Below are 24,474 nucleotides of genomic sequence, written 5' to 3'. Positions count from 1 at the left end.
TCTCACGGTACCATCTGCCTTCGTAGGCGATCGCCTAATCTGGAAACTCTCGTCATATCACAAGCTAAACAGAAACTCATCTCACCTTACCATGTCGCAGCCAACTCGACCCGTCCTCAAACCTGGCGATCGCAAGGACTCCAAAGTTCGCTTCTCCCGTGAGGAGCTTGCTCCGGTCCATACGGACCCATCCGATTTCCTCCCGCATCACGATCAAACAGCCTCAGCTCGCTCATCTATACAGCGAGATGATGAGTATCATGATAGCAACTCGTATCCCTTCTCTGCGGAACCGATCGAGCTGTCCGAGTCGCAAGATCTTGGCGAAGCCCAAAATCATCTTCAATCGGCGAGTCATTATTGTGCAGTAGCTGATGGCGAGGGAGAGCAAATAACTTTTCACCATTCCGGAGAGAGGTCGTATGAGGTGACTCAACCGCAAAGTGACGGGTATACTCCTTCTCCGGTAAGAGTCGGCAGCAGACGATGGAGTAGTGCGCAACATCGGCCGACACTGGACACTCTTCTCTCAGCAGAGGATGTTGATGACTATCACCGATTTCAGTCGATCTCGCCTCGTAACTCCCAGGTTGTTCAACAAACATATGATGCCTCTGTTGGCAACCCATATACTAGGCCACCTTCGGTTCTGAGATCTTCCATCGCGAACACCAACACTGCGCATGCCAGTCCCAGGCAACAACAGCCTTATGCTGAGACTGATCATCCGCCTTCTCCTTACCGAAGTGCTCGAGCATCCGCTCCCGCTCTAAATCATACTCCGCCTCGACGGGTCTTCGATCAGCACAGATATTCAATCCCAACCGGTTCGCCAAACGTCCCGTCTCCCAGACCTGCCCCGACACCAGACATGTATTCCTCTGGATTCAAGAGGTATGAGGGGGAAAGGAGGTTGACTCCCGCTCCACCTTATCCATCAGAGGAAGAATGGAATCGGAATGGAGGACACGACCGAGATCGAGAAAGGGATCGAGAACGCGAGCAAGATCGAGAATGGCAAGATATGAGGGATCAAGATAGGGATCGACAGCGGGAACTCGATAGGAAACACGGAAATCCGGAGAAGAGGAGTGATTCTGACGAAACGCTTTACGATGAGAAACGTGGCTGTGGGAAGTATCCGCCGGACAATCGTCAGACTCGTCGTCAACGCAGCTTGTCAGACACCTCGAAACTCAACATCCCCTCTCCTCATAGCGGAGGTATGAGGCGTCGAACTACCCGTGAAGTGGAAGAAGACGACGATGAGTCGACATATCACGTGAAAGGAGGTGTGTTCTCCCAACTCCTCAGGTTGACAGGTCGAACCAATACTATGCGACGTCGCATGTCGTCGAAGAGTGGAGCAGGAGCAAGCTCAGCAGGACCCGGAACGTTACCCACGATGAAGAGCTTGGGTCTCAGGAGACTTGATAGTACCGCGAGTACTATCTATGGCGGAGACGAGCTTGACATGGATGATCCGCGGATCACGGGTCAGAAGAAAAAGAGGGGTAGGAGGAACAGTCTGAGTGATCTGCCTTTCATGAGGACGGAAACAGGTGATTCGATGGGGCCCTATGGTAGGCGAAAGAGACGAGCTTCGATTCAGTTACACGTTGCGGGTGAGTCAGCATTGATCCTTAGGGGAAGGATATGTCTACGCGCACATGAGCTGATACGCACACCGGCGTAGACATCCTCACTCGCCAACAATTCGTACTCAAGCTCGCCAAGGCATTAATGACATTCGGAGCACCTTCTCACCGAATCGAATCTCAACTGTCTGCCACTTCTCTCGTACTCGAGATCGACGCCCAATTCATCCATTTCCCCTCCATCGTCATCGCCTCGTTTGGAGATATGGATACTCGAACTTCCGAAACCCATTTCGTCAAGGTGACCAGTGGTGGACTCGAACTTGGCAAGTTACACAAAGTTCACAACATCTATAAGGCAGTCGTACACGACGAAATGGATGCGGCGGAGGGAACAAGGAAGATCCAAGCTTTGATCAAGGCCCCGATGGAATACAAGTTGTGGCAAAGAATGATATTGGCTTTCCTGTGTTCGGGATTGATTGCACCCGTGGGATTCGGCGGTAGTTTCGTCGACGGCTGTGCGAGTGGTTGTCTGGGCATCTTGTTGAGTTTCATGCAATTGCATGTGGCCAGTAAGAACGCGATGTACTCAAACATTTTCGAGTGAGTACAAGCCCTTGCTTCTCCTTCGACTTCTGCATCACATGTCCAGATCGCTGACAGGACTGTGGATAGAATCTCCATTGCCACCGTCATCTCCTTCACGGCGAGAGGTTTGTCTACTACCGGTATCTTCTGCTACCAGGCGGTAGCATCCGCAGGTGTAGTGTTGATCTTGCCTGGATATACGATTTGTGCGTGCGACAATTTAAAAAATTGCTCAGTGGTACTGACCGCACCCAAATCGCAGTATGTGGATCACTCGAACTCGCTTCAAAGAACATTGTCTCTGGCTCTGTCAGAATGGTTTATGCAATCATCTACTCTCTGTTCCTTGTGAGTCCCGTACCGAGTTGTTTGACGTCTCAAACCATGCTGACACCCCATCAGGGGTTCGGCATCACTATCGGATCAGATCTCTTCTACGTTCTCGACCGACCCGCTCGTAGAGCTTCACAGGCCGCACTAGCCGCGGCTCAATCATACTCCACTGTCCATGGCTCCTTCTACCCTGAGGGTACAAGTGCCACCGGACTAGCTCAACCTCTATTCAACGGAACATTCACTTTCTCCAACGCTACGACCGACCAAATTACCTCAAACTTACAACAAGGTGCCATCATCTGTGTCAGAGATCCTTCTTGGCCATGGTATCGACAAGGAATGCCCCAGATCTACCTGATCGCTTTCGTCCCGTTCTTCAGCGTTTTGTTGAGTATGTGGAACATGCAGCCATTGAGGAGTAGACAACTCCCGGTGATGTGCGTGATCAGTTGCGTGGGGTACTTCACCAACGTTTTGGGCAATCACTACATCTTTGATAGAAGTGATGTGGTTAGTGCCTTGGGAGCCTTCATGATTGGGTGAGTCGGTCAATAGCCCGTGATCAGGTATATGTAGACTGACTTGGTTGCGTAGTATTCTCGGTAATATTTACTCGCGAGTCTTCGGCGGTACAGCTTTCACCTCCATGGTGACCGGTGTGCTGTTCCTCGTCCCCGTAAGCAGCGCCATCATGTTTTGCTTGGTTCAGGATATTGACAACTTTTGCTCTGTAGTCTGGTATCGCCGCGGCTGGTGGTCTCGCCATGACGCAAAATCCTCATCATGGCGACTCCTACTCTCAAGGCTTGATCATCGGTTTTCGGATGGTACAAGTCGCCATTGGTATCACCGTGAGTGGCCCTTGATCTATTCCGGCAGGAGATTGCCACTGACACCCGATTTAGGTTGGTCTATTCGGTTCTGGTCTGCTTGTATACGCGTTTGGCAGGAAGAAAGGAGCCGCGTTGTTTGCTTTCTAATCAGCTGCCTGTCTTTTGGCCCTTCTTGCATGCTCTTTTTCTCTGTGCCTCTAGTGAATCGTAAGGACACTGTAGCGCATCGTGTCAAACTGCTCTCTGTCCTATTGCCCAGATCGTCTTGTAACACCTTATGATGTATGTATTCCTAAGGTCGGGGTATGGTCGAGGAAGAAGAGACGGGATCAAATATCCACGTGGCCCGCTTCTTCCTCGTTCCGTTCTACCCGGTCCTGGTTCGTTGATCCCACAACATGAAATCCAGAAAGACATGGACGGTTGGACATGATCTGCTTCTTTGGCATCAAACATCGTTTCAATATCTGTTTTGAGAGTATCGAATCATCTCTCAAGATGGGTAGAAAAGCAGCGATCAAATATCGTTCACTTCGCTCGAATCTGATTCATCTTCCGCTGTCCCTCTTCGCTCAGCTCGCCCAACAACAAGCGGTATGTCTTCGTCTGTTACGACCCTATACTTGAACTCTAGCTGATGTGGATTTGTTGTGTCGTGAAACAGAGACCACAATCCCTCATCCTCCATATCTCGCCTTTGACATCCTACCCTTCCTCCTCCTCATCTTCTCGTCAACCTAAATCAGCTCACTTGGGATGGTCTGGTCTGGCCGCTGCTAGTTCTCTCGCTCAAGCAGGAGAAGGAGTAGAGAATGTCGAGGTGGATCCCGAGGTTGCTATGTCACTCGGATGGAGTGAAGGAATGCTCGTACGTGCTGTGAAGCCTCTCCGCTCAAGGTGGGAAAGCACGAAGCTAACGTGACAAACTCGGGATAGGTGGAGATTTCTGTCATTCATAATCCTACAAAAGCGAGATCTGTATCTGTCACACCCTTGACTTCGGACGATTGGGAGATCCTCGTGAGTCTTTCCATTCCTCAGCTGACCTGGTGTTCCATCCAAACCAAAGCTGACGGTAGTACGTGCAGGAACAACACGCTGCTTTCCTCGAGAATCATCTACTTTCCCAGTTGAGAGCAGCGCAGAAAGGTCAGGAGCTGGATGTTTGGGTGATGGGAAGGACAAAGATCAGAATACGAGTCGGCGAGTCTGATCACTCCTTACCTTATACTCTAACATCTAACATTACTGACGGACCCATTTTACCCATTTTAGACGATACAGACCCCGCGAGTAGCACAAATACGGCTGTTCTCGTCAATCCCGATACGGAAATCTACGTCGCCCCTCGTCCTCGATTATCCAATCCCCAAACACAACACACAACAACACCCACTGCCTCTGCCTCCAACATCTCAAATATGGTCAACGGTCATTCGACATCCAGACGAGGTTTGAAGATGCGACTCATTCCACCGAGAGTTGCAGCAGTTTGGGGACGACCGGACATATCCCCTTCGCAGCTCGCCAATGTCCAAGGTAGCAGCTTGGCGCTTTGTTCAAGACGAAGCTTCAGTAGAATCAAGCGGAAATTAGCTCTCAACGAGGATAAAGACTTGGCATCCGTGAAGATCTCAGAGGTGTCCGACGATGAGGTCGGCGGCCCTACTGGTCATGATGAGGACGCAAAGGAGGAAAGGCCGAAGAGAGAGGCGGAATTGCAGATGCTGGCTTGGGACGAGATGCCCGACGGACATGTGGTAATTGTCGGAAAGATGGAAGATTGGTTAAATTCTTGGAACAATGTGGCTGTGACGTCTACTTCGGACATGAGAAAAGGCAGAATAAAGTCAGCTAAAGGCAAGCCGATCCCGGCTCTAAACTTGTAAGTCATCTTCCTCCGCTAGCATATTTGGTCAATGCCGCTGATTCGTCAAAGATCTTATGTCACTTCCTCACACCCGCTCCCGGGACTGGATAAGGTCCATCGCGATGCGGTAGACTATCTTCGCCGATCAGAATCTGAGCCCTTGACAAAGCCTCTTCTACTTCTGGGCGGAAAAGGGTCAGGAAAGTCAAGTCTAGCAAAGTCAATAGCTGAGAGTCTCGAGAGCGACAGAGAGTTTCTAGCGGGTACGTAGTAGGCCTGCACCTGTAACAGATGGTGCTGATACTAGAGCAGAAACCTTATATGATGATGTTGGCAAAATCGACCCTGAATCGAGATTGACCACGATCAAGGAAACGATGGATGGGTGGTTGGAAAGAGCGAGAAGCAGGTGTCCTTGCGTGTTGGTACTTGACGGACTGGACAACCTCATCTCTCCAGAAACAGAGGTCAGCTAGTGGCTACCGATCTTCTGACAGGAGCAGTAAGCTGATGTCAAACACAGCTGGCGTCATCTGCCAACCCGGCGATACTTGCCAATTATTTCTGTCGACTGATCGCACCGAGCAGCTTGCCTACTGGAGTGCTTGTACTTGTCACCGCCAAGGACAGTACCGCCCTTCATCCCTCATTGACCGCTAAACACGTCTTTGGCGAAACGATCAAGATACCCCCTCTCACGAAGGAAGTTCGACGGGAGATCTTACAGTCGATGGTGAAAGCTCATGTCGACCATACTCAAGGTGCTCAAGTCAACGGAGATGCTCCTCCGGGACTGGATTACGTCTTACTCGGCACCTCGACTGAAGGGTACTCGGCGGCTGATTTGAGCGATTTGGTGGGAGGAGCCATGCAACAAGCCGTCATAAGATGTTCGAAGGGGGGTGAACGCAAGGTAGGTCGGAGTGAGCCAACAGAAATAGGAGCTGACTAGTCACAGATCCATCTGACAGGCGAGGACTTTGCACTTGCCCAAGCGACCTTCACACCACTAAGCTTGCGGGATGTCAGACTGCAAAAGTCGGACACGAAGTGGAGCGATATTGGAGGTGAGCTAGCTGACTATCAGCAACGGGAGTCCGCTCACACTTTCTTCCAGGTCTGAGTGAACCCCGTCGGGTGCTGCGAGAGACCCTGGAATGGCCTACGAAGTATGCTCAGATCTTTGCCAACTGCCCATTAAGGCTGCGATCAGGGTGAGTTACCACTCAAGATGAGGGTATCGTGATGCTGATGGCCACTGTAGATTGTTGCTTTACGGGTACCCCGGTTGTGGAAAGACCCTCCTTGCATCTGCTGTGGCGAAAGAGTGTGGCCTCAATTTCATCTCGGTTAAAGGTCCTGAAATACTCAACAAATATATCGGAGCGAGCGAGAAGGCCGTAAGGGATTTGTTTGAACGTGCCAGTGGAGCGAAACCTTGTGTCTTGTTCTTTGACGAATTCGATTCAATCGCTCCTAAACGAGGACACGACAGCACTGGTGTGACCGACCGAGTGGTCAATCAAATGCTTACGGAGATGGATGGAGCACAAGGTCTGGAAGGGGTCTACGTGCTGGCAGCCACATCTCGACCGGATCTCATCGATCCAGCACTTCTTCGACCTGGAAGATTGGACAAATCGATCCTGTGCGATATGCCAGCATTCCCTGATCGGATGGAGATACTGGAGGCGGTGGGGAAAAAGTTGGCTCTGGGCAGTTCAGTCGATTGGGAGGAGATCGCGAGTGAGACAGAAGGATTCTCAGGAGCGGATCTACAAGGACTGGTGTATGGCGCGCATTTGGAGGTGGTGCATTCGTCACTTGATGATAGCAAGGGAAGAGCGGAAGCTGCAAGCATTGGGAAGGGGAAAGGTAAAGGCAAGGAGGAGGTGAATGGCAAGAAGGAACACAAGGGATACAGACAGGTAGCACCGGAAGAGGGTACAATCTCAGCTGCTAGTCGAGCAGAAATTGCGAGCCGAGTGAGTACCATGCCGTTTGGCTACCACCAGTATACCCTTTTCGACTGACTCTCCTGCTAGATCGATACTATTGTTAAGAATTCGTCCCGTCAATCGATCGAAGATGATGGAGAAAGTCTGCTCAAACATCTGCACAAGGTAAGCTGAAATTCATAAATGCGGACCTACAGGAAGGAGCTTATCTGTGATTTGGCAGCCTGTCATCGAGCAAGAACACCTCCTTCGATCGTTGTCCAACACACGTCCCTCCGTCTCTGTGGCTGATAAGAGGCGTCTTGAAATCATGTCAGTTTGATCAATCATTGAAGCGTCTCATGCGTAGCTGCTAATCCGAAGCTTGATTGTAGATATCGGTCGTTTGTCAATGAGCGGGATGGGAAGATGGGAGATGGTAATCTGGGAAGAGATACAGGGACAAGGGTGTCGTTGATGTAATTATGTTGCATGCGGAGAGGAGTACGAAAATTGTGTATGATGAGGTGGACGTGAGGTACAGATAGCACATGTGAAGCATGATAGATAAGCATTAGGATCACAAAGCAGTGGCAGGTACGGTGGAACGGGAAGGTACAGCGGAACAGATCAGGTATCGCAGAGGAAGAGTAGACTGTTGAATGAATGGGTAAGTTTATGAGTGTGGCAATGAGTGTGGTAGCTGAGTGCCTCTACTGCAGTCAGGTCAATCGCAAAGTTGAAGGGCTGATACAGTTGACAAGAAGAACAAGCGATTGACCTGGAAGAGCTGTTTAAACTTGGATGAGTCGGCATTTTTCACCATTGTGAGTGAACGCCCGGCCCATCTTGAGAACGACGACGCTTGAAGAGTCGAGGCGGACTGTCAAGGACGACGACGTCGTCGTCTTCGTCTTCATCGTCGTCAACATGATGAGATGTTTCTTGAGATTGGTTAGATGCTGGGTAGCTCGGCACTTGATGTGGAAAGGTCTCATCAAGTAACTTAGAGGACAATAAACTGTTAGAGGTGTGGTGTCGTGTGCTTCGACGGAGGACAGCGAAGTCGAAGAACATGAGCTTTGATGTATTGACGGTGCACCAGCAGACACGGGAGATGCGGATGATTGTACTTGAGCTGTGCCTAACAGCTTCTCTCAGTTTCCGCAGGCGATGAAGGACTGTGCGGTACGTCATATAAGGGAAGGGGTATATCAAGGGCAAGTTATCTCGGTGGAAGCTTGCACTCACCCAACGTATCGAGCTCCTTCTTCCCAGAAGGAAAAGCTTCCTGCTTCTTTTCTTCCTTATCGGCTGGAGGAGGAACCCCAAGGATAGGCTTCGCGAGGTGCAGGTACAAGAGGGTTCGCTTTCCTCATTTAAGATCTAGTGGTTGGCTGACTGACCTGGGTAATCATTGAGGCCGGTGCTGGTGGCAAATTCTTCTCGAGGGGGCTTTCCTCCCCTCTCATTTTGTCCACCGGCGATCAGAGAGTCAGTAGTGGAGATGCTCAGCTTTGCTATATCCAGTCAGTTCTCAGTGCAGTTCAACGATCGAGGAAAGATGGATTAAAGCAAACGTTAGTGAAAGCTGAAAGCAATCAATTTAGGGGAAAGCAACAGGCAGGAAGAAGGCAGGAAGGAAGCAGGTTGAGTGGCGAATCAGTGGGGAGGACGGGAGGCAGCCAGTCGGAAACAAGGCTGCCTTTCACAGAATCGACAGGCAGATACAAGATAAGTATCTTTACTCACCTAAGTCCCTCTCTGTCGTTGTAGAGGACAAGTTAAGGATATCTCGGCTACTAACGGGAGACGAAACATGTGTGAAGAAGAAGAAGGAGAGATACAATTCATTGAGATCGATTGCTTGCATGTAGCTCTGACAACAGCCCACTGGAGTGCTTGAAGCGCACGGACCACCTCATTGCAATCTTTGAGTCTAACATTGAGTGACCGTTCAAATATGTCATGTACAGGTATGCATTTGCCAATGATGATGAGGAGGATTAGTGATAGGACGAGTATGATAAGTTGCTATGGAACCGTCATTCTGCCAACGTAACCCATCTTTCACCCTCACACGCTACGCTTCTTGTTTGATCCCTCTTGACCGTGTTCAGGCTGTCAGCAGGTGGCTTGGAAGCCTTTCCTTTGTGATTGGGTTGTGTCTCGATGTCGGCCGGACAATCACTGTTCGAGCTTGATAGTCGGTTTCTCCTCCTTCGCGACCTTAATAACGGTTCGACGAGTAGGCTTGATCTCAGGGTTGTTGTTTTCTTCCTTCTTAAGTTTGGGTTTGATGCCTGGTTTGTCATCGATATCCTTCTTGATCTTGACATCAAAGCCAAAAGACTTGTTGTCTTTCTTGGCACCCTTCTTGACAATCGAGGTGCTTTTATGAGCACCATCATGAGATAGGTGAGACGAGATGGGAGCAACGCCCGTGGTCTTTTTGTTGACCATTCGCTTCTTGGCTTGGGGTCGAGAAGTTTTAGCTACCATGATGATTGTGTGAGGAGATGAAGTACTCACCTGGTGCGGAGAGACAGTTTGACTGGCTTTCCTTAACCTTCACCTCCTCTAGTCCTTCAAGCACCTCGCTATCCTTTGCGATATCATCACCATCGACGAGGAAGACGCTTGACTCTCGCTGCTTGTCAGGAAAGAAATGCTGATTATCCACTCCTTTCACCTCGCCTTGAGCATCGGGATCTTCCAGGCCGTCGTATAGATCGGCGTTGTCTTCCCAGCCGGAATAGAATATCTTGGACTTCTCTACCCGAGGTTTTGATGAGCACGCAGTGGCGGTTCTGTGGGTAGCTCGAAGACACTTACCCGTCAATGGGACGTCTCTCCTGATCGTCGCTTCTCGCCACTTTTCCCCGTGCTCATCTATCGTGTAAGGTGCAAAGTCTTTGACATCTCGTGTTCGTGTCAACGCATTAGGACGCTAAGGTGGATGGGACAGCTCACCCTCTTCGCACCGCCCATCAGATTTGTCTTTCCTCGTCAACGGGCTGGAGACAGACAAGGAAATTCCAGGAAGCGGACGGTCCGTCGGAGATGGTGATTGTTGAACGCTGACGGACTCGTTGTCGTGCTTCATTGTGAGTGATGTTGCGCGAACGAGATGATTTTGTAGAAAGGACAAGACGCGGAAGGAAGAGAGAAAAAGGAAAGAAGAAAGAGAGAGAGTTGAGCGGAAGGAGGTATGATGAGGGAGGGAGGCAGATAATGTGGGTGCAATGCTTGAGGTACTGTACCGTAGCCATGAGCACAGACCGTCCTGCGAAGGACCGAGCGCCGCCGATGCATTCGTTGAGAAATAAGAACTGCTTGGTCGTCTATGGAGAATGTTTGTGAGATCAGCCCGAACGGATAGCATAGCTGATGTTATCAGCATCTGTATCAGCATCTGTTGAGGTTGCTCCAATTGATCACATGTGGTCCTTCGGGATGATGGCTTTATCGGGGACCATTGGTCAGAACACACAACGAAAAGGTGGAATGCATGCTGTCATAGTCATGGTCAGACCGACTCTGTTCGCGTATAGCATTGCAGTGACTGCGGGGTGTAAGTAAACAAGGAAACAGGTATCACACGTTAGGCGTTTTCGAATCGAACGACTTGCAGGAATTTGAGTAGATCAGCTTGGTGACTGGTCGTGAAGGTAAGGATAGTTGATGGAACGTTAATGATGGGCAAGGGGACGCCAAGGATCTACTTACAATAGAAGCCGCCCTAGCACGGAGAATGATCGGTAGCATGCAGTCTTCTGGCACTCCAATGCACAGGCATGCGGATGTCCCAATATAGGACATGGGGATAGGATCGAACACTAAGGTGGGGAGAAGCTTGCGAGGAGCGAAGAAAGTACGAAGGATCTCCCGGAATGTTGACTGAGTATACAATTCTTTGTCGGTCCTTCGGCGAACGTCTGACATAAAGGGGGTGAACATGGCGAAGTCTCTTCCATGCGCTCGCATCCTCTTCGTATTCGGCTTTCTCGAAGATCTGAAACCTACGGATCGGACTCGCGAATCCGACGTTCTTTTTCTTCTTCTGGCCTGGTTTCTTGAGGATGCCTGTTGCTAGTGGGATTGGTATGGTGATGTTCAGGGATTCGAAGCAGATCGGTTCTTTGTTCTCGATGAAATTGTCAGCTTGGTCAAAGTTGTCTATTACACCGTAGCTATCGTCGGGGGCGATACCGAATCAGTCACCTTCTTCGACACCAAAACCATCGTATTCAGCAACTGTAAACCCGTCGTCGGGAGCGATACCAAAACCATCGTCAGTAGCAGCTGCGAAACCATCATCGAGAGCTACTCCAAAGCCCTCATATTCTTCCACGCCAAACGCATCATCTTCATTATGATCGTCCTCTTCTCCGTAATCGACGCAAGCCTCAAAGTCTGGGTCATGGCTGTCTGGATGGTAGGAATGATCGTACCAGTTCCTGACATTGCCGCCATGGTCAGAGGTATCGACTTGATCGTACCAATCGTCATAGTCGTTCTTCGCGTGCTGGCAAGGTAGGTTCAGCATCCGCTTGGCCAGGTGTAGAGCCTCACCGAACAGGGAAGGACTGATCTAGCCTGAGGGACGGTCGTGGTCATGGCTTTCGTAGTCTTGGAAGGAATCAGCAGACCGGCATTGTCATTGAATCGGCGCTGGATGCCGAGATGGCTTCTGAAGAAAGGGACGAGGACCATCTTGGGTAAGAGTGTAGTCTGCTGCGCCATAGAAAGAGTGTGGAAGGAACATGAAGGAGATAGGATGACTCTTTAGCCCAAAGGCGAGTAAGTACGAATGCCTACGCTCGGACGTCCTGAAAGCAGAGCTGAAGTTGTAACACCGTCATCTCGTTCCCCTGAACGAGACCATAGAGTTCATCCTCTGCGCAAGGAGGACAGCTATGACCCGCCGACATCTCATCGCAAGCCAAGCCATCGTGCTGATGCTGGTTTGTTGAACATCGTCCTCACAGAGCGTGCTATTTGGATTATCCGAGTTGATAGCCAGCTACCCATCATCTACCCCCGCTTGTCAACGACCGTACACGAGTGGCAGGCGAGAGATCCACGTTACCTAATGGCAGGTCCCGGTGGAGGTGGGGACGTGGCGTTTCTGCCACAGTGTTTGCTGTCAAACAGAACCCGAAACACCGTAAAAATCACCGTTTTCTTTTCCCTGTTCCGATGGTTAGAGCGTATGGATTGATTGGGTGGAGTAGTGAGGTTGAGAGTGTGAGTCTGGAGCTAGCTATACTCGGAAAACCAATTTCACACCGCACACCCCCGTCCCCGAACACCCTCGCTCCTCCTTTCAAAGATTTCTCTTTATCGATTGATCATCCCCCTTTCAACCAACTCTTCTCAAAACTCTTCTCACAACTTGATCGTCTCGTGAAGGAGTCTCTCCCCTCTTTTTCCATCTTATTCTTCTTCGCCTCGTCGCATTAACCCCCGTAAAAAAGACTATTCAAAATGGTGAGTTTTGACGACCTGGTCTCACAAATTTTTCGCCGCTCGCGATCACCCCGAGGCATGACCTGATGGCTGACTATCCTTCTCTCAATAGGTTAAGTGAGTGCGATTCCCATACAGAACAGGCTTTGGAAACGCATAGAGAGCATCCCAGACGCGGCGGAAGAGATGGGAGTGGCAGATGCGGAAAGGCGTTAGCTCATCGTCAAGGGGGTGGTTTCTTTTAAGCGTTCTTCATCGTCTCTCGACGGCTTTTTGACCGTTTTCATTCATCTCTTCTTCCTTTTCTTGGCTCGTGAGCATGTACTAACCCTCAACAACGCACGCAGCTTCACAGTAGACGAGATCAGGCAGTTGATGGGTGAGCCGGTCTCAACCTAGGCAAGACGAGAAATTCCAGCTGATTTCAATCATGTTCGCTGAACAGACCACCCCACCAACATCCGAAACATGTCCGTCATTGCTCACGTCGACCACGGTAAATCCACCCTTACCGACTCTCTCGTCTCCAAGGCCGGTATCATTGCCTCTTCCAAGGCTGGTGAGATGCGATTCACCGACACTCGGTGAGTTCAAGTATCCATTCTCAGACGAGAGATCACAGAAGGGGGGTGGTGACTAAGTCATGTGGCGGTGGTAGCCGATGCTGACAAAGTTTTCTGGTGGCACCTTCACAGTCAGGACGAGATCGACCGAGGAATCACCATCAAGTCTACTGCCATTTCCATGTACTTCCCCATCGACAAGGACGATGTTGCCGACATCAAGCAGAAGACTGACGGTAACGAGTTCTTGATCAACTTGATCGACTCTCCCGGCCACGTCGACTTCTCTTCCGAAGTTACTGCTGCTCTCCGAGTTACCGATGGGTGAGTCACATCCGTATTGCGTAAATACTTGCTGCTAACGGTTATCTCTTCTTAGTGCCCTTGTCGTTGTCGACTGTGTTGAGGGTGTTTGTGTCCAGACCGAGACCGTTCTCCGTCAATCATTGACCGAGCGAGTCAAGCCCGTTCTTATCATCAACAAGGTCGACCGAGCCCTTCTCGAGCTCCAGGTCTCCAAGGAGGACCTGTACCAGTCTTTCTGCCGAACCATCGAGTCCGTCAATGTTATCATCTCCACCTACAACGACCCCGTCCTCGGTGACACCCAGGTCTACCCCGACCACGGAACCGTCGCCTTCGGTTCCGGTCTCCACGGTTGGGCCTTCTCCCTCCGACAGTTCGCCACCCGATACGCCAAGAAGTTCGGTGTCGACAAGAACAAGCTCATGCCCAAGCTCTGGGGTGACAACTACTTCAACCCCAAGACCAAGAAGTGGACCAAGTCCGACAAGGACGGTGCCGAGCGTGCTTTCAACATGTTCGTTCTCGACCCTATCTTCCGTCTTTTCGACTGTATCATGAACTTCAAGAAGGACCAGATCCCCACCTTGCTCGAGAAGCTTGAGATCAAGCTCTCTTCCGAGGAGAAGGACCTCGAGGGCAAGCAGCTCCTCAAGGTCGTCATGAAGAAGTTCCTTCCCGCCGGTGACTCTCTTCTTGAGATGATCGTTATCAACCTCCCCTCTCCTCAGACCGCTCAGCGATACCGAGTTGAGACCCTTTACGAGGGTCCCATGGACGACGAGTCCGCTATCGCTATCCGAGACTGTGACCCCAAGGGTCCCCTCATGGTCTACATCTCCAAGATGGTCCCCACCTCCGACAAGGGTCGATTCTACGCTTTCGGTCGTGTCTTCTCCGGTACCGTTTCCTCCGGTCCCAAGGTCCGAATCCAGGGCCCCAACTTCGTTCCCGGTAAGAAGGATGACTCCGTCATCAAGTCTATCCAGCGAACCGTTCTCATGATGGGTCGATCCACCGAGGCCATCGAGGACTGTCCCGCCGGTAACATTGTCGGTCTCGTCGGTGTCGACCAGTTCTTGCTCAAGTCCGGTACTCTTACCACTTCCGAGACTGCTCACAACATGAGAGTCATGAAGTTCTCCGTCTCTCCCGTCGTCCAAGTCGCCGTCGAGTGTAAGAACGCTGCCGATCTCCCCAAGCTCGTCGAGGGTCTCAAGCGACTCTCCAAGTCTGACCCTTGTGTTAAGACCTGGATGGACGAGTCTGGTTCCATCATCGTCGCCGGTGCTGGTGAGCTCCACTTGGAGATCTGTCTCAACGATCTCGAGAACGACCACGCTGGTGTCCCTCTCCGAAAGTCCGACCCCGTCGTCGGTTACAGAGAGACCGTCACCGCCGAGTCCTCCATGATCGCCTTGTCCAAGTCTCAGAACAAGCACAACCGTCTTTATGTCAAGGCCGAGCCTCTTGACGAGGAGCTCACCAAGGACATTGAGACCGGTAAGGTCGCTCCCCGAGATGACCCCAAGATCCGAGCTCGATACCTCGCCGACACCTATGGTTGGGACGTCACCGATGCCCGAAAGATCTGGACTTTCGGTCCTGACACCACCGGTCCCAACATCATGCTCGATGGTTCCAAGGGTGTGCAATACATGAACGAAATCAAGGACTCTTGTGTCGCTGCCTTCCAATGGGCCACCAAGGAGGGTGGTATCGCCGAGGAGCCCATGCGAGGTATCCGATTCAACATCTTGGACTGTACTCTTCACGCCGATGCTATCCACCGAGGTGGTGGTCAGATCATCCCCACCGCTCGACGAGTCTGTTACGCCGCTCAGCTCCTCGCAAAGCCCGCTCTTCAAGAGCCCATGTTCTTGGTCGAGATTGCTGTTCCCGAGTCTGCCCAGGGTGGTGTCTACGTGAGTGCATCGGTGTATCCCACCACTTGTATCTAGCTGACAGTCGACTAGTCATGTCTGAACGTCCGACGAGGTCACGTCTTCTCATCTGAGCAACGTGTCGGTACCCCCATGTACACCATGAAGGGTAAGTTCATTACCGCTAAGGTGAAATGCCACAAAGGACTCGTGCTGACTGTTGCGATTGCTCTCACCTTCCCCTTCTCACACCTCTTCTTTCACTCATCCTTTGCGCAATTCCTCTCGATACTTAGCCTACCTCCCCGTCTCCGAGTCATTCGGTTTCAACGCCGACTTGCGTGCCGCCACCGGTGGACAAGCCTTCCCTCAAGCTGTGAGTGTGGCAATTTTGCAACTTGTATCAAATCCTCCCCCACTATCCCACACCTCCCTTGAGTCTTCCGACATGCCTCTGGGACGTCACTGATGTGTGTTGGTGTAGGTGTTCGATCACTGGAGTGAGCTATCGTCAGATCCTACTGAGGTCGGAAGCAAGACAAATGCCATCGCCATCTCCATCCGAACAAGGAAGGGTCTCAAGCCCGATGTTCCGTGAGTTTTCCGTCTCAGAAGCCGAAAATGTCGCTAATTCACCTTTTTTGCTTGTTCAGTCTTTACGACCACTACTACGACAAATTGTAATTGGCGTACAAGAGTTGCTACACAGAGGTCTCGGGGTGTTGTGGTTCGATGCATGATGGTATATTCTCAAAGTGAGGTCTGGGGGCATGTGCGACTCACGACCTAAGATTATAGTTGATGTGGCAATCACAAGCAGCGCATCGTGTGGACCAAGGTATCAAATACTTGCATGGTGTCCTCCACATGCAGCCTGCGCATGTACGGAAGCATTAGTATTTTGAGTGCAGTGCTAGATGTTGATTCGAAGATAGGAGGAGAGCATTTGAATGGTTCCAAGAAAAAGGTGCATGTTGCTCTCCACCTTTCCGATATCGTAGTAAATTATATCCAGCTGGTGCAACTCATCAGAGCGTCCGCGTCCCCAGGTCAGGGTGAATCGTAGTTTCCATGACGTTCGTACGGTGGCTAGCAAATGGGTGTATTGTAGACGATCAGCACGAGAGGAGACTACGGCGGTCGTCCAAGCACAACACGGCCAGATGTTCTCTTTTGTTTGGTGTGGTGTCCTTAGTACCGACACAGGTCTCAGTTGGCACTCATAACTCCCAGCATGCCCGTCTCTGGAAGGATGCTGGACCGGTGGCAGGATCAAGTGGTTATATGCTATGCCATATATATTCATGAAATGCAGTAGATCTACAACAAGTGTCTCCCTCTTCCTATGTCTATCTCTTCTTGGCTTTTCCTTTCGCCTTCTTCGCCAAAGGTTCAACTCCCATCGAAGTGGCACCAGCACTGACACTCGCATCTTCATGACCCCTCTTGCGCTTATTGTTGTTGCCCCTTCCCTTGCCCTTCGTCTTCGGTTGTTCAAGAGGTTGAACCTCCTCGACCTCAATTGGCACCTCGTCCTCTATCTGCGGTTCTTCTACCCCCTCTTCATCCGGTATCTCGATTCCTCCTAACCATCCCCCATTCACAGCTTCCCACCAACCCGCAATCTCTTCCACACCTTCCGCATGAACATCTTCCTCTCCGCCCATCCAACAGCTACTCTCCTCATTCCACACATATCGATTTTGCAATAGAGCTTCAATCTCCTTGTAACCTTCCGCTGTGGCATATTGTATCATAGTTGTAGGATGTCTGTACTTTGCAGGAAGACCCGTAAAGGGACATGTCGGTGGTCTTCTATCTACATGAAGAGTCAGCAAACAAGAGGAAGATAGAGACGACAAGGCACTCACTGATGGGTCTGTTTCGAGACGGAATATATTCCACCTCGTCCCATTCTACGTGTTCACCTAGAACAATTTTGAGCTCGGCGGGAAGTCCACCAGGGATCTGTGATAGGATAAGGTAATTTCGCATGTATTTGGATGATTCAGGATCATCACTGGTCGCTTTCGGCACGATCGCGCTTGGTGTGACAGAAGCTTTGGAAGCCGAAACCTGACTGGGATTTACGGGAAGTTGAGGTTCGGATTCGGCTTTGACACTACTGGGTGGTGGGTCGCGCGTAGTGCTCTTAGGAGGCGAGGTATGATCTGATGGCGCAAGCGAAGAGTTGACAGCGGACACAACAGTAGCTGTTTCAGCAGCTGGCTCTGTTGTCAAGTTTGATGTGGCAGCGGTAGTGGGCAATGAGATGTCAGCCGACAGAGGGACAATAGGTGAATGCGTGGCGCTTTCTTGATCGGCAAGGCATGGTATGGTCTTTGTTGGAGGGTCCTCAGGATTCGCCGAGTTCGGGACCTCATGTGAGTTTGCTGACAGCTCGGCGTATGGTACCTCAACAGGCGCACTTGGATTCGACGTGGGCTGCGTCTCCTTGTCCGGTTGTTCTTCAGCAGAATGATCTTGTACTTCAGCTCCGCCAGCTTGTTCTGGTAACACCTCGACCGGTTCCGCCTCATCTCTTCCAACCAGGTTGTCCGCTTCTTCCCCCACGACCTCGACCAGCTTCCCTACCGTCCGTGATATCCATGTCCATCTCGGTCCTCTGACTCTCTTCCTACCCACTCTTCTCAACTCCCTCTTCTCTTCTTCTCGCTTCAACCAATCTCTCAGACTCTCCTTGTTGCGCTCTTCCTCCTCCAACGCCGCAGCTATCAACTCGTCCTGAGTCATAGGTCTCAAGCCTCTTATCTCCCCAGTCTCATGCTGCGCTCTTCTCCCCTTCCTATTCGGATTATCCTTCTCGTATTTCTCCTTCTCCAGGATCTCCGTCTCCGTGCGTAACGTCGAAGCACGAAGATTGGAACGACGGGCTTCCGATCGACCGGCTCTTTTCGCTTCTCTCCGTTGTTTTCGCAATGCGAGCACCAATGTCGACGGCGCCATGTTAGTGGGATCCAGATTGGGATCAAGCAAGGATACATCCGGGGTCGAAGTCGAAGAGGAGGGATCGGCAAAGCGTATTTGTTTTGGTCTCGGTTGAGCTGCAAGTGGATCGTAGACGGCTTTTGACTTTCCTTTGGCCTGAAAAAGTACGTCAGAAACCACAATTCGGACTGACAGGACATGATATGACAGACTTGCGTACCTTCTTACGCTCTTCGCGCCTCAATGCCTGCTCTTCCTCTTCCTCATCCAGCTCAACCTCATCATCGGTATCCGCGAAATCTTCCAAAAATACATCCCGGACCTCCTCTGCGCCGCTTGATCAGCAAGAAAGGTGATAATCCATGCCCACAGTCACTTACGGGGGGCGAGGAACTCCTCATCATCTTCTACCTCTGCGAACATGTCGTCGTCATCTTCTTGATGCGCCCGCTCGAGCAGCTCCCGCATGCTGAACGAGGAACATCAGCTTGAGCTCGAGATCGTGGATAGTCTGCCACATACCGGTTTCCCGCAGTGCTTCGCTTTGCCCGACCCGTAGCCACTGTCTCGAAGCCTGACATGACGATTGCGCGGCTGGGTTCATACAACCGCAGGCTGTAGGAGTGGAAGACAAACGACAACATTGAAAGAGATGTCCATGACCTGATGAAACGCGTATGGTGAGGAGTAGTGATAGAGAAAAGTGCAGGTGAAAATGCCACGTGTATAGAATCACTGTGACTCGAATGGGAAGCGATCAACGATGTATGATCATCACCGACTTTTTGAGAGATCATTCATCGTTGACCTCGCTTCTCTTTCTCTACTAACCAAAACATATCACTCCCCAAGATGTCAGCACCAGTGTTCCTACCACTGCTCGACCCCACAGCGGCCGCTCTTATCCCCGCTCTCTCACTCCTCGGTCCTCTCCTGATCCCAGCGACTCTGCTCCGAGCTGTCCTTCCATCGCTTCCACCTTCCGCTCGATATTACGTCCAAGCCGAACAATCGACCGAAGATCTCATCTCGTACCTCGACAATGGAGCCGAGAAGATAGTGATCTCCCAGTCCCAGCTTGGACAGCTCGCTGGTCAAGTAGCGAAAGAACGTCTGATCCTCAAGGTCGACGAGGCAGAGCTCGCTTCGGTCCAACAACTCACTCAACAGGCCACTGGTGTCTACATCGTCTCCTCCACTGCTCACACCGCCAAGTCACTTGGCCTCTCAGGTGTTGACGTCTTCTTGCAACTTCCTTCACCCAAGACGACCGAACTTGTCGATCTCATCCGATCATCACGGCCCTCTTCTTACGTACTCCCCACTGAAATCCTCGCTGCATCCTCTACGACTTCCTCCACTCATCTGTCTATCGCCGAGGCCTACCTCGCTCCCGTGATCTCTGACCGACCCGATGGGCTCTTCCCTACTATTGTTTCCTCTTCCAACCACTCTGGCAAGCCCCTCGGTCTCGTCTATTCTTCCAGAGAATCCGTCACCGAAGCCATCGTCAGTCAAACCGGTGTCTACCAATCGAGAAAGCACGGACTGTGGAGGAAGGGCGAGACTAGTGGAGCCGTACAAGAGCTCGTCTCTATCAAACTTGACTGCGACTCCGATGCCCTTGTTTTCGAGGTCGTTCAGCACGGCTCTGGGTTCTGTCACCTTCCTCAATCAACTTGTTTCGGGAGATGGTCTGGTCTGGCTAAACTCGAGGACACCCTTCAATCACGATTACAAGACGCTCCCGAAGGATCATACACAAAGCGATTGTTCACTGACGAGAAACTGTTACGAAGCAAGATTATGGAGGAAGCAGAAGAGCTCTGCGATGCTAATACGAAAGAGGAAGTGGCTTTCGAAGCAGCGGATCTAGTGTACTTTGCTCTTACGCGATGTATCAGCAAGGGTGTGTCACTGAAGGACGTCGAAAGGGCGCTGGATAAGAAGGCATTGAAGGTCACGAGGAGAAAAGGAGATGCTAAGCCTAAGTGGGAGGAAAAGGTCAATGGTGCTGCCGTCAAGCCGGAATCGAAACCGACAGAACCCGTTCCCCAGTCTTTCCCCGAAGTCGAAGATGGTCGAATTCAAATGCGAAGTGTTACTTTATCAAGATTAAATAAGGATGAGCAGAAGAAGATCCTCCTCCGGCCCGTTCTTAACTCTCTTGCCATGATCGATAAAGTCAAACCTATCGTCGACCGGGTACGAAAAGAGGGTGACGCAGGTCTTCGAGCCATGACCAAGCAGTTCGACAAAGCCGATCTTCCATCCAATGTCCTTCTTCCCCCTTTCGCTGTTCCCTCAGAAGATGAACTCCCCAGAGACGTCCGAGAAGCCATCGATGTTGCCTACGCCAACGTCAAGACCTTCCATGTTGCTCAATCCGAAAAGGAAGCTCTGGTTGTTGAGACCATGCCTGGTGTCACTTGCTCTCGTTTCGTTCGACCAATATCCAGGGTCGGCGTCTACGTTCCTGGAGGAACTGCCATCCTTCCTTCCACCGCCATCATGCTTGGTGTTCCCGCTCAGGTCGCGGGATGCAAGACCATCGTTCTCGCAACTCCCCCACGACCTGACGGTTCCATCTCTCCCGAAGTTCTTTACGTCGCGAGACTGACTGGCGTCACTTGCATCCTGAAAGCCGGTGGTGCTCAGGCTGTTGGTGCCATGGCGTATGGAACAGATGAGGTGCCAAAGGTCGACAAAATCTTCGGACCTGGTAACCAATGGGTGACTGCTGCGAAGATGCTGGTGCAGAACGATACCGACGCTTTGGTTGCTATTGACATGCCTGCCGGTCCATCCGAGGTATTGGTGAGTCAGAAGCCTAACCAAACGCGCATCACTCTAACTGACTTCCTGTTGCTAGGTCATTGCCGATAACACCTCAAATCCCAAATTCGTTGCATCCGATCTCCTCTCACAAGCCGAGCACGGCACAGACTCTCAGGTCGTCCTCGTCGCCATCTCTCTAACCGCAGACCATCTTGCCGCCATCGAAGAGGAGATCGACATCCAAGCCAAGGCCCTGCCACGAGTGAAGATTGCTCGGGAGGCCATCAAGAAGAGTTTAATCGTTCTTGTGGACAGTGTTGACGAGGCTATCAAGTTCAGCAATGAATACGCCCCAGAACACTTGATCTTGCAAATGGCCAACGCGCCAGATGTGGTTGCGGACATCGACAATGCGGGCAGTGTCTTCGTCGGCGCATTCTCTCCTGAAAGGTGAGCTGAATAATATCATCACACTTGCTTTTCTCAAGGAGACGCTTACGATTGATCGATAGTTGCGGTGATTACGCCTCTGGAACGAATCACACATTGCCTACAAACGGTTTCGCACGTCAATTCTCCGGTGTCAACACACTCTCTTTCCAAAAGCACATCACATCGCAATTTGTGACCGGCGACGGACTGAGAGTTTTGGGACCTAGTGTTGTCAGACTAGCTGAGAGAGAAGGTTTGGAGGCACACGCGAATGCTGTCAGAGTGAGGCTGGCCGAACTGAATCAACAGCAGTAGATGTTTCACGGTGCTATATAATCATTAGACACAGAGTCGTGAAGCATTATATGTGTATGCAGGGTTCATTGAGACTATTTCATCATCAGGATCTTAGCCATAGCCATCCGCTTTGCTGAAGCCACGAAGCGTGATCTGACAGCTATATGGGGATTTACATCCCTCCGCTGTGTTTATATAGGAACAAAAAAGTATCCTTAGCCGATACTATGTTGGCAAGCAACCCATGCATTCCCCACTAACGCCCAAAAGTGAGAGGTATAGCTCGCGAAGGGTATCTAAGTTATCTTCATGTATCAATCAACTATCGCCCGCATGCCCAGGCCCTCATTCCCCCCCTCGTGTATTAGAGTGAAATTTTACAGATAAGCTTGTCCCAATTACCCGGGCGCGGGTCTATCACTAAATCTAACACTTATCCAGAATATCTCCCTTCACGCCCCAGAGTAAGAGCTACTCTCTAAGCCAAGGTGTTGTAGACCCCGTAGTTGGACGGAGTACAGGTATCCAGAGAGAAACTCGAAAGGTCTGTGAGACATTGATAGGTAGTTCCCGAGATCTGTTGGACGGCGAAGTATCCATTACTGGATCCGAAGGCGGCACATTGATCAACAGCCGCTTGGACCGACACGGCAGTATAGGTTCCGCGGTCGCCACCTGCAAAGACTACAGTACAGATAGCAAACAAAAAGCAGAGGTAAGTCAAGCTGGTTTGTTACAACGTGAAAAGAGAAGTGAACGAGGTGTTCAGGAGTATAATGATGTGTCCATTTGACTTACCAGTAGGATTGTCTGAACAGGAGGAGAAGCCATAATTGTTGTTGGTGGTAGAGGCAGGAGCTTGTGAGAGACGAGGGAGAAGTTGATCTACGCATCATCCAGAACAGAGTCAGCTTTCGAGAAATTATCTTCGCGTGAGCTCCCAATATACACGGGGACATCGTCACCACTCACGAGTTCGAGAAGGCTCGTATAGATTCTTAGGCGTAAGCGGTGTTAAGCCTCTGTTCGAGCAAGCAGGGGTCATATCAGTAAGGTTATTGAAATCTGTGATTTCGTTGCAGAGCAAGTCGAAACAGAAATTATTTGTACAAACCTCTTGATTCGTTCCCCATTGGTGACATCTTTTCTCTTCTTCTCTGTGGGTGGGGCAGTGGCCGTCTCAGGCCAATCCCCGAAAATATGCTCACCACCTTGCTCTTGGACGACCACGGAGGTGTTGGGGACAGCTCGACCCATGATCAGGCTGAGGAGCGAAAGGGTGAGAACAGAGAGTAGCAATCGAGATGGTGTTTGCATGTTGTCGGTCTGATCTGTCTTGGGAATTCTGTCTATCTATGAGGAGATGTAGGAAGGTAAGAATTGACGAGGGAAAGACATTGACAGATGAACTTTTTGCCTTCTGTGGGTCGTCATTTATATTTCTCTTGTGGTCGGGACTCGTTGTTTACATCCCATTTCCTCGCCGAGACTTTGATCGACCGCTCGTCGTGTGGGTTGGAACGATTGTCTGCCACTCGAAGCCGTCCGAGTGAAGGTCTTCATGATACCTTTGTGATGCATCCCATGGTTCGAAGTCTATCGGAATGAGTCACGGATGTCTCTACTGTCGGAGGATCGGATCGCCCGAAGCTGATCGGTACAGATCATGCGTTTTGCAGCGAAACGGTCCGGGTCGATGACACGGTGAGTCGGGTCAAAACAAGCACCTCTTCGAGGAAAGGTACGTTGTAGATGATCTTCCACTCCCAAATCGTCTTGGAAACCTTGTTTTTGCAGAGAGGAGATGAAATCGCAAAACAATACGAGTTTCGACTCATCCGACAGAAGACTATGCCGTTGATTGGTACCTCAACGACCTAAACCCAAACGATTCAAATCCGACATCCGGTCGTCGCTCCAAGGGAACTCAAACCCAATACGAGGTGGGTCCCTTTGGTTTTTCAGTGCAACCTGCTTGGTTATCGGAATTATAGCATGCTTGCTGTCAGTGAACAAATGCATCGACTCATGATGAGCATGATCGCTGCGAACTCGACTCTCACTACTCATTTATGCGCAGTGCTGCTACTACTTCGAGTGATCATGGTCTGGCCAGAACAGGAGCAGCGAGGTTAGCCTGAAGATAACTGTTCTCATCGAACCTGAGAAGCAAATTAACGAGAGGTTCGAGAGGGGTGTGAGCACGGGGATGTCATCGTGCTTGCGACGAGATTCCCCGAGCTGATGTGCCCCTAACTCGTACTGCGACTAAACCATACTATATGTACAGCAAACGAGACCAGTGCAATCTGCACCGATGTGTTTATACAGCGGCCGCCGGTCGAGTCTGATGACCTCGAAAGGCGATCCCGTGCATATTCAGGCATCGTCTGGGTGTCAACAACATCATTGACCATGAAAATGTGTGCGCAAAATACGAAGAGCCCTTTGGTCCGAACAGTGCGAGTATACTGTATTCATCAAAAGCCCAGAATACAAAGCTCAACATTCATCATATTGTCCGGGTGCACAAATCCAAGAAGGAACCCCCTGATATAGTAGTTGATGGAACAGGAGCTAGATAAGAAAGAAGAAATGACCATCGGTAGCTCAGAGACCTAGGTGCAAACCT

The 24,474-nt window shown here is 50.8% G+C and overlaps 8 protein-coding genes across 8 annotated transcripts; 4 read left to right on the top strand and 4 right to left on the bottom strand.

Annotated features, from left to right (window-relative positions):
• Window positions 1-91: 91 nt before the first annotated feature.
• Window positions 92-3,505, top strand: IAR55_002654 (uncharacterized protein; the record flags this gene model as incomplete). Its single annotated transcript, XM_066945767.1, has 8 exons — window positions 92-1,625; window positions 1,697-2,204; window positions 2,277-2,395; window positions 2,452-2,537; window positions 2,592-3,064; window positions 3,120-3,201; window positions 3,260-3,376; window positions 3,431-3,505. The coding sequence occupies 8 exons, from the start codon at window positions 92-94 to the stop codon at window positions 3,503-3,505; spliced, it is 2,994 nt and encodes a 997-aa protein (XP_066803268.1).
• A 351-nt stretch (window positions 3,506-3,856) lies between these two features.
• Window positions 3,857-7,648, top strand: IAR55_002653 (uncharacterized protein; the record flags this gene model as incomplete). Its single annotated transcript, XM_066945766.1, has 14 exons — window positions 3,857-3,952; window positions 4,023-4,226; window positions 4,295-4,378; window positions 4,447-4,561; window positions 4,634-5,243; window positions 5,298-5,491; window positions 5,541-5,695; window positions 5,752-6,141; window positions 6,187-6,295; window positions 6,346-6,442; window positions 6,493-7,213; window positions 7,274-7,351; window positions 7,410-7,498; window positions 7,561-7,648. 14 exons carry the CDS (start codon window positions 3,857-3,859, stop codon window positions 7,646-7,648), a joined length of 3,030 nt encoding a protein of 1,009 aa, XP_066803267.1.
• A 1,704-nt stretch (window positions 7,649-9,352) lies between these two features.
• Window positions 9,353-10,271, bottom strand: IAR55_002652 (uncharacterized protein; the record flags this gene model as incomplete). Its single annotated transcript, XM_066945765.1, has 4 exons — window positions 9,353-9,639; window positions 9,698-9,940; window positions 10,001-10,115; window positions 10,251-10,271. 4 exons carry the CDS (start codon window positions 10,269-10,271, stop codon window positions 9,353-9,355), a joined length of 666 nt encoding a protein of 221 aa, XP_066803266.1.
• A 636-nt stretch (window positions 10,272-10,907) lies between these two features.
• IAR55_002651 (uncharacterized protein) lies at window positions 10,908-11,881 on the bottom strand (the record flags this gene model as incomplete). The annotated part of the gene is made up of 3 exons (XM_066945764.1): window positions 10,908-11,344; window positions 11,390-11,693; window positions 11,741-11,881. The coding sequence occupies 3 exons, from the start codon at window positions 11,879-11,881 to the stop codon at window positions 10,908-10,910; spliced, it is 882 nt and encodes a 293-aa protein (XP_066803265.1).
• A 1,131-nt stretch (window positions 11,882-13,012) lies between these two features.
• On the top strand, window positions 13,013-16,070 carry IAR55_002650 (elongation factor 2; the record flags this gene model as incomplete). Its single annotated transcript, XM_066945763.1, has 8 exons — window positions 13,013-13,016; window positions 13,083-13,221; window positions 13,333-13,524; window positions 13,580-15,428; window positions 15,480-15,555; window positions 15,683-15,762; window positions 15,871-15,980; window positions 16,040-16,070. The coding sequence occupies 8 exons, from the start codon at window positions 13,013-13,015 to the stop codon at window positions 16,068-16,070; spliced, it is 2,481 nt and encodes an 826-aa protein (XP_066803264.1).
• A 665-nt stretch (window positions 16,071-16,735) lies between these two features.
• On the bottom strand, window positions 16,736-18,916 carry IAR55_002649 (uncharacterized protein; the record flags this gene model as incomplete). Its single annotated transcript, XM_066945762.1, has 5 exons — window positions 16,736-17,205; window positions 17,258-18,491; window positions 18,556-18,662; window positions 18,716-18,804; window positions 18,858-18,916. The coding sequence occupies 5 exons, from the start codon at window positions 18,914-18,916 to the stop codon at window positions 16,736-16,738; spliced, it is 1,959 nt and encodes a 652-aa protein (XP_066803263.1).
• A 271-nt stretch (window positions 18,917-19,187) lies between these two features.
• Window positions 19,188-21,860, top strand: IAR55_002648 (histidinol dehydrogenase; the record flags this gene model as incomplete). Its single annotated transcript, XM_066945761.1, has 3 exons — window positions 19,188-21,152; window positions 21,208-21,563; window positions 21,626-21,860. The coding sequence occupies 3 exons, from the start codon at window positions 19,188-19,190 to the stop codon at window positions 21,858-21,860; spliced, it is 2,556 nt and encodes an 851-aa protein (XP_066803262.1).
• A 460-nt stretch (window positions 21,861-22,320) lies between these two features.
• On the bottom strand, window positions 22,321-23,159 carry IAR55_002647 (uncharacterized protein; the record flags this gene model as incomplete). The annotated part of the gene is made up of 4 exons (XM_066945760.1): window positions 22,321-22,526; window positions 22,641-22,727; window positions 22,815-22,864; window positions 22,957-23,159. 4 exons carry the CDS (start codon window positions 23,157-23,159, stop codon window positions 22,321-22,323), a joined length of 546 nt encoding a protein of 181 aa, XP_066803261.1.
• Between the last annotated feature and the right edge of the window lie 1,315 nt (window positions 23,160-24,474).

The sequence above is a fragment of the Kwoniella newhampshirensis genome, chromosome 5, assembly GCF_039105145.1.
Source record: "Kwoniella newhampshirensis strain CBS 13917 chromosome 5, whole genome shotgun sequence".
NCBI lineage: Eukaryota > Fungi > Basidiomycota > Tremellomycetes > Tremellales > Cryptococcaceae > Kwoniella > Kwoniella newhampshirensis.
Note: the sequence above shows the minus strand (reverse complement) of the source record. Positions and strands in the feature narration are given on the sequence as shown.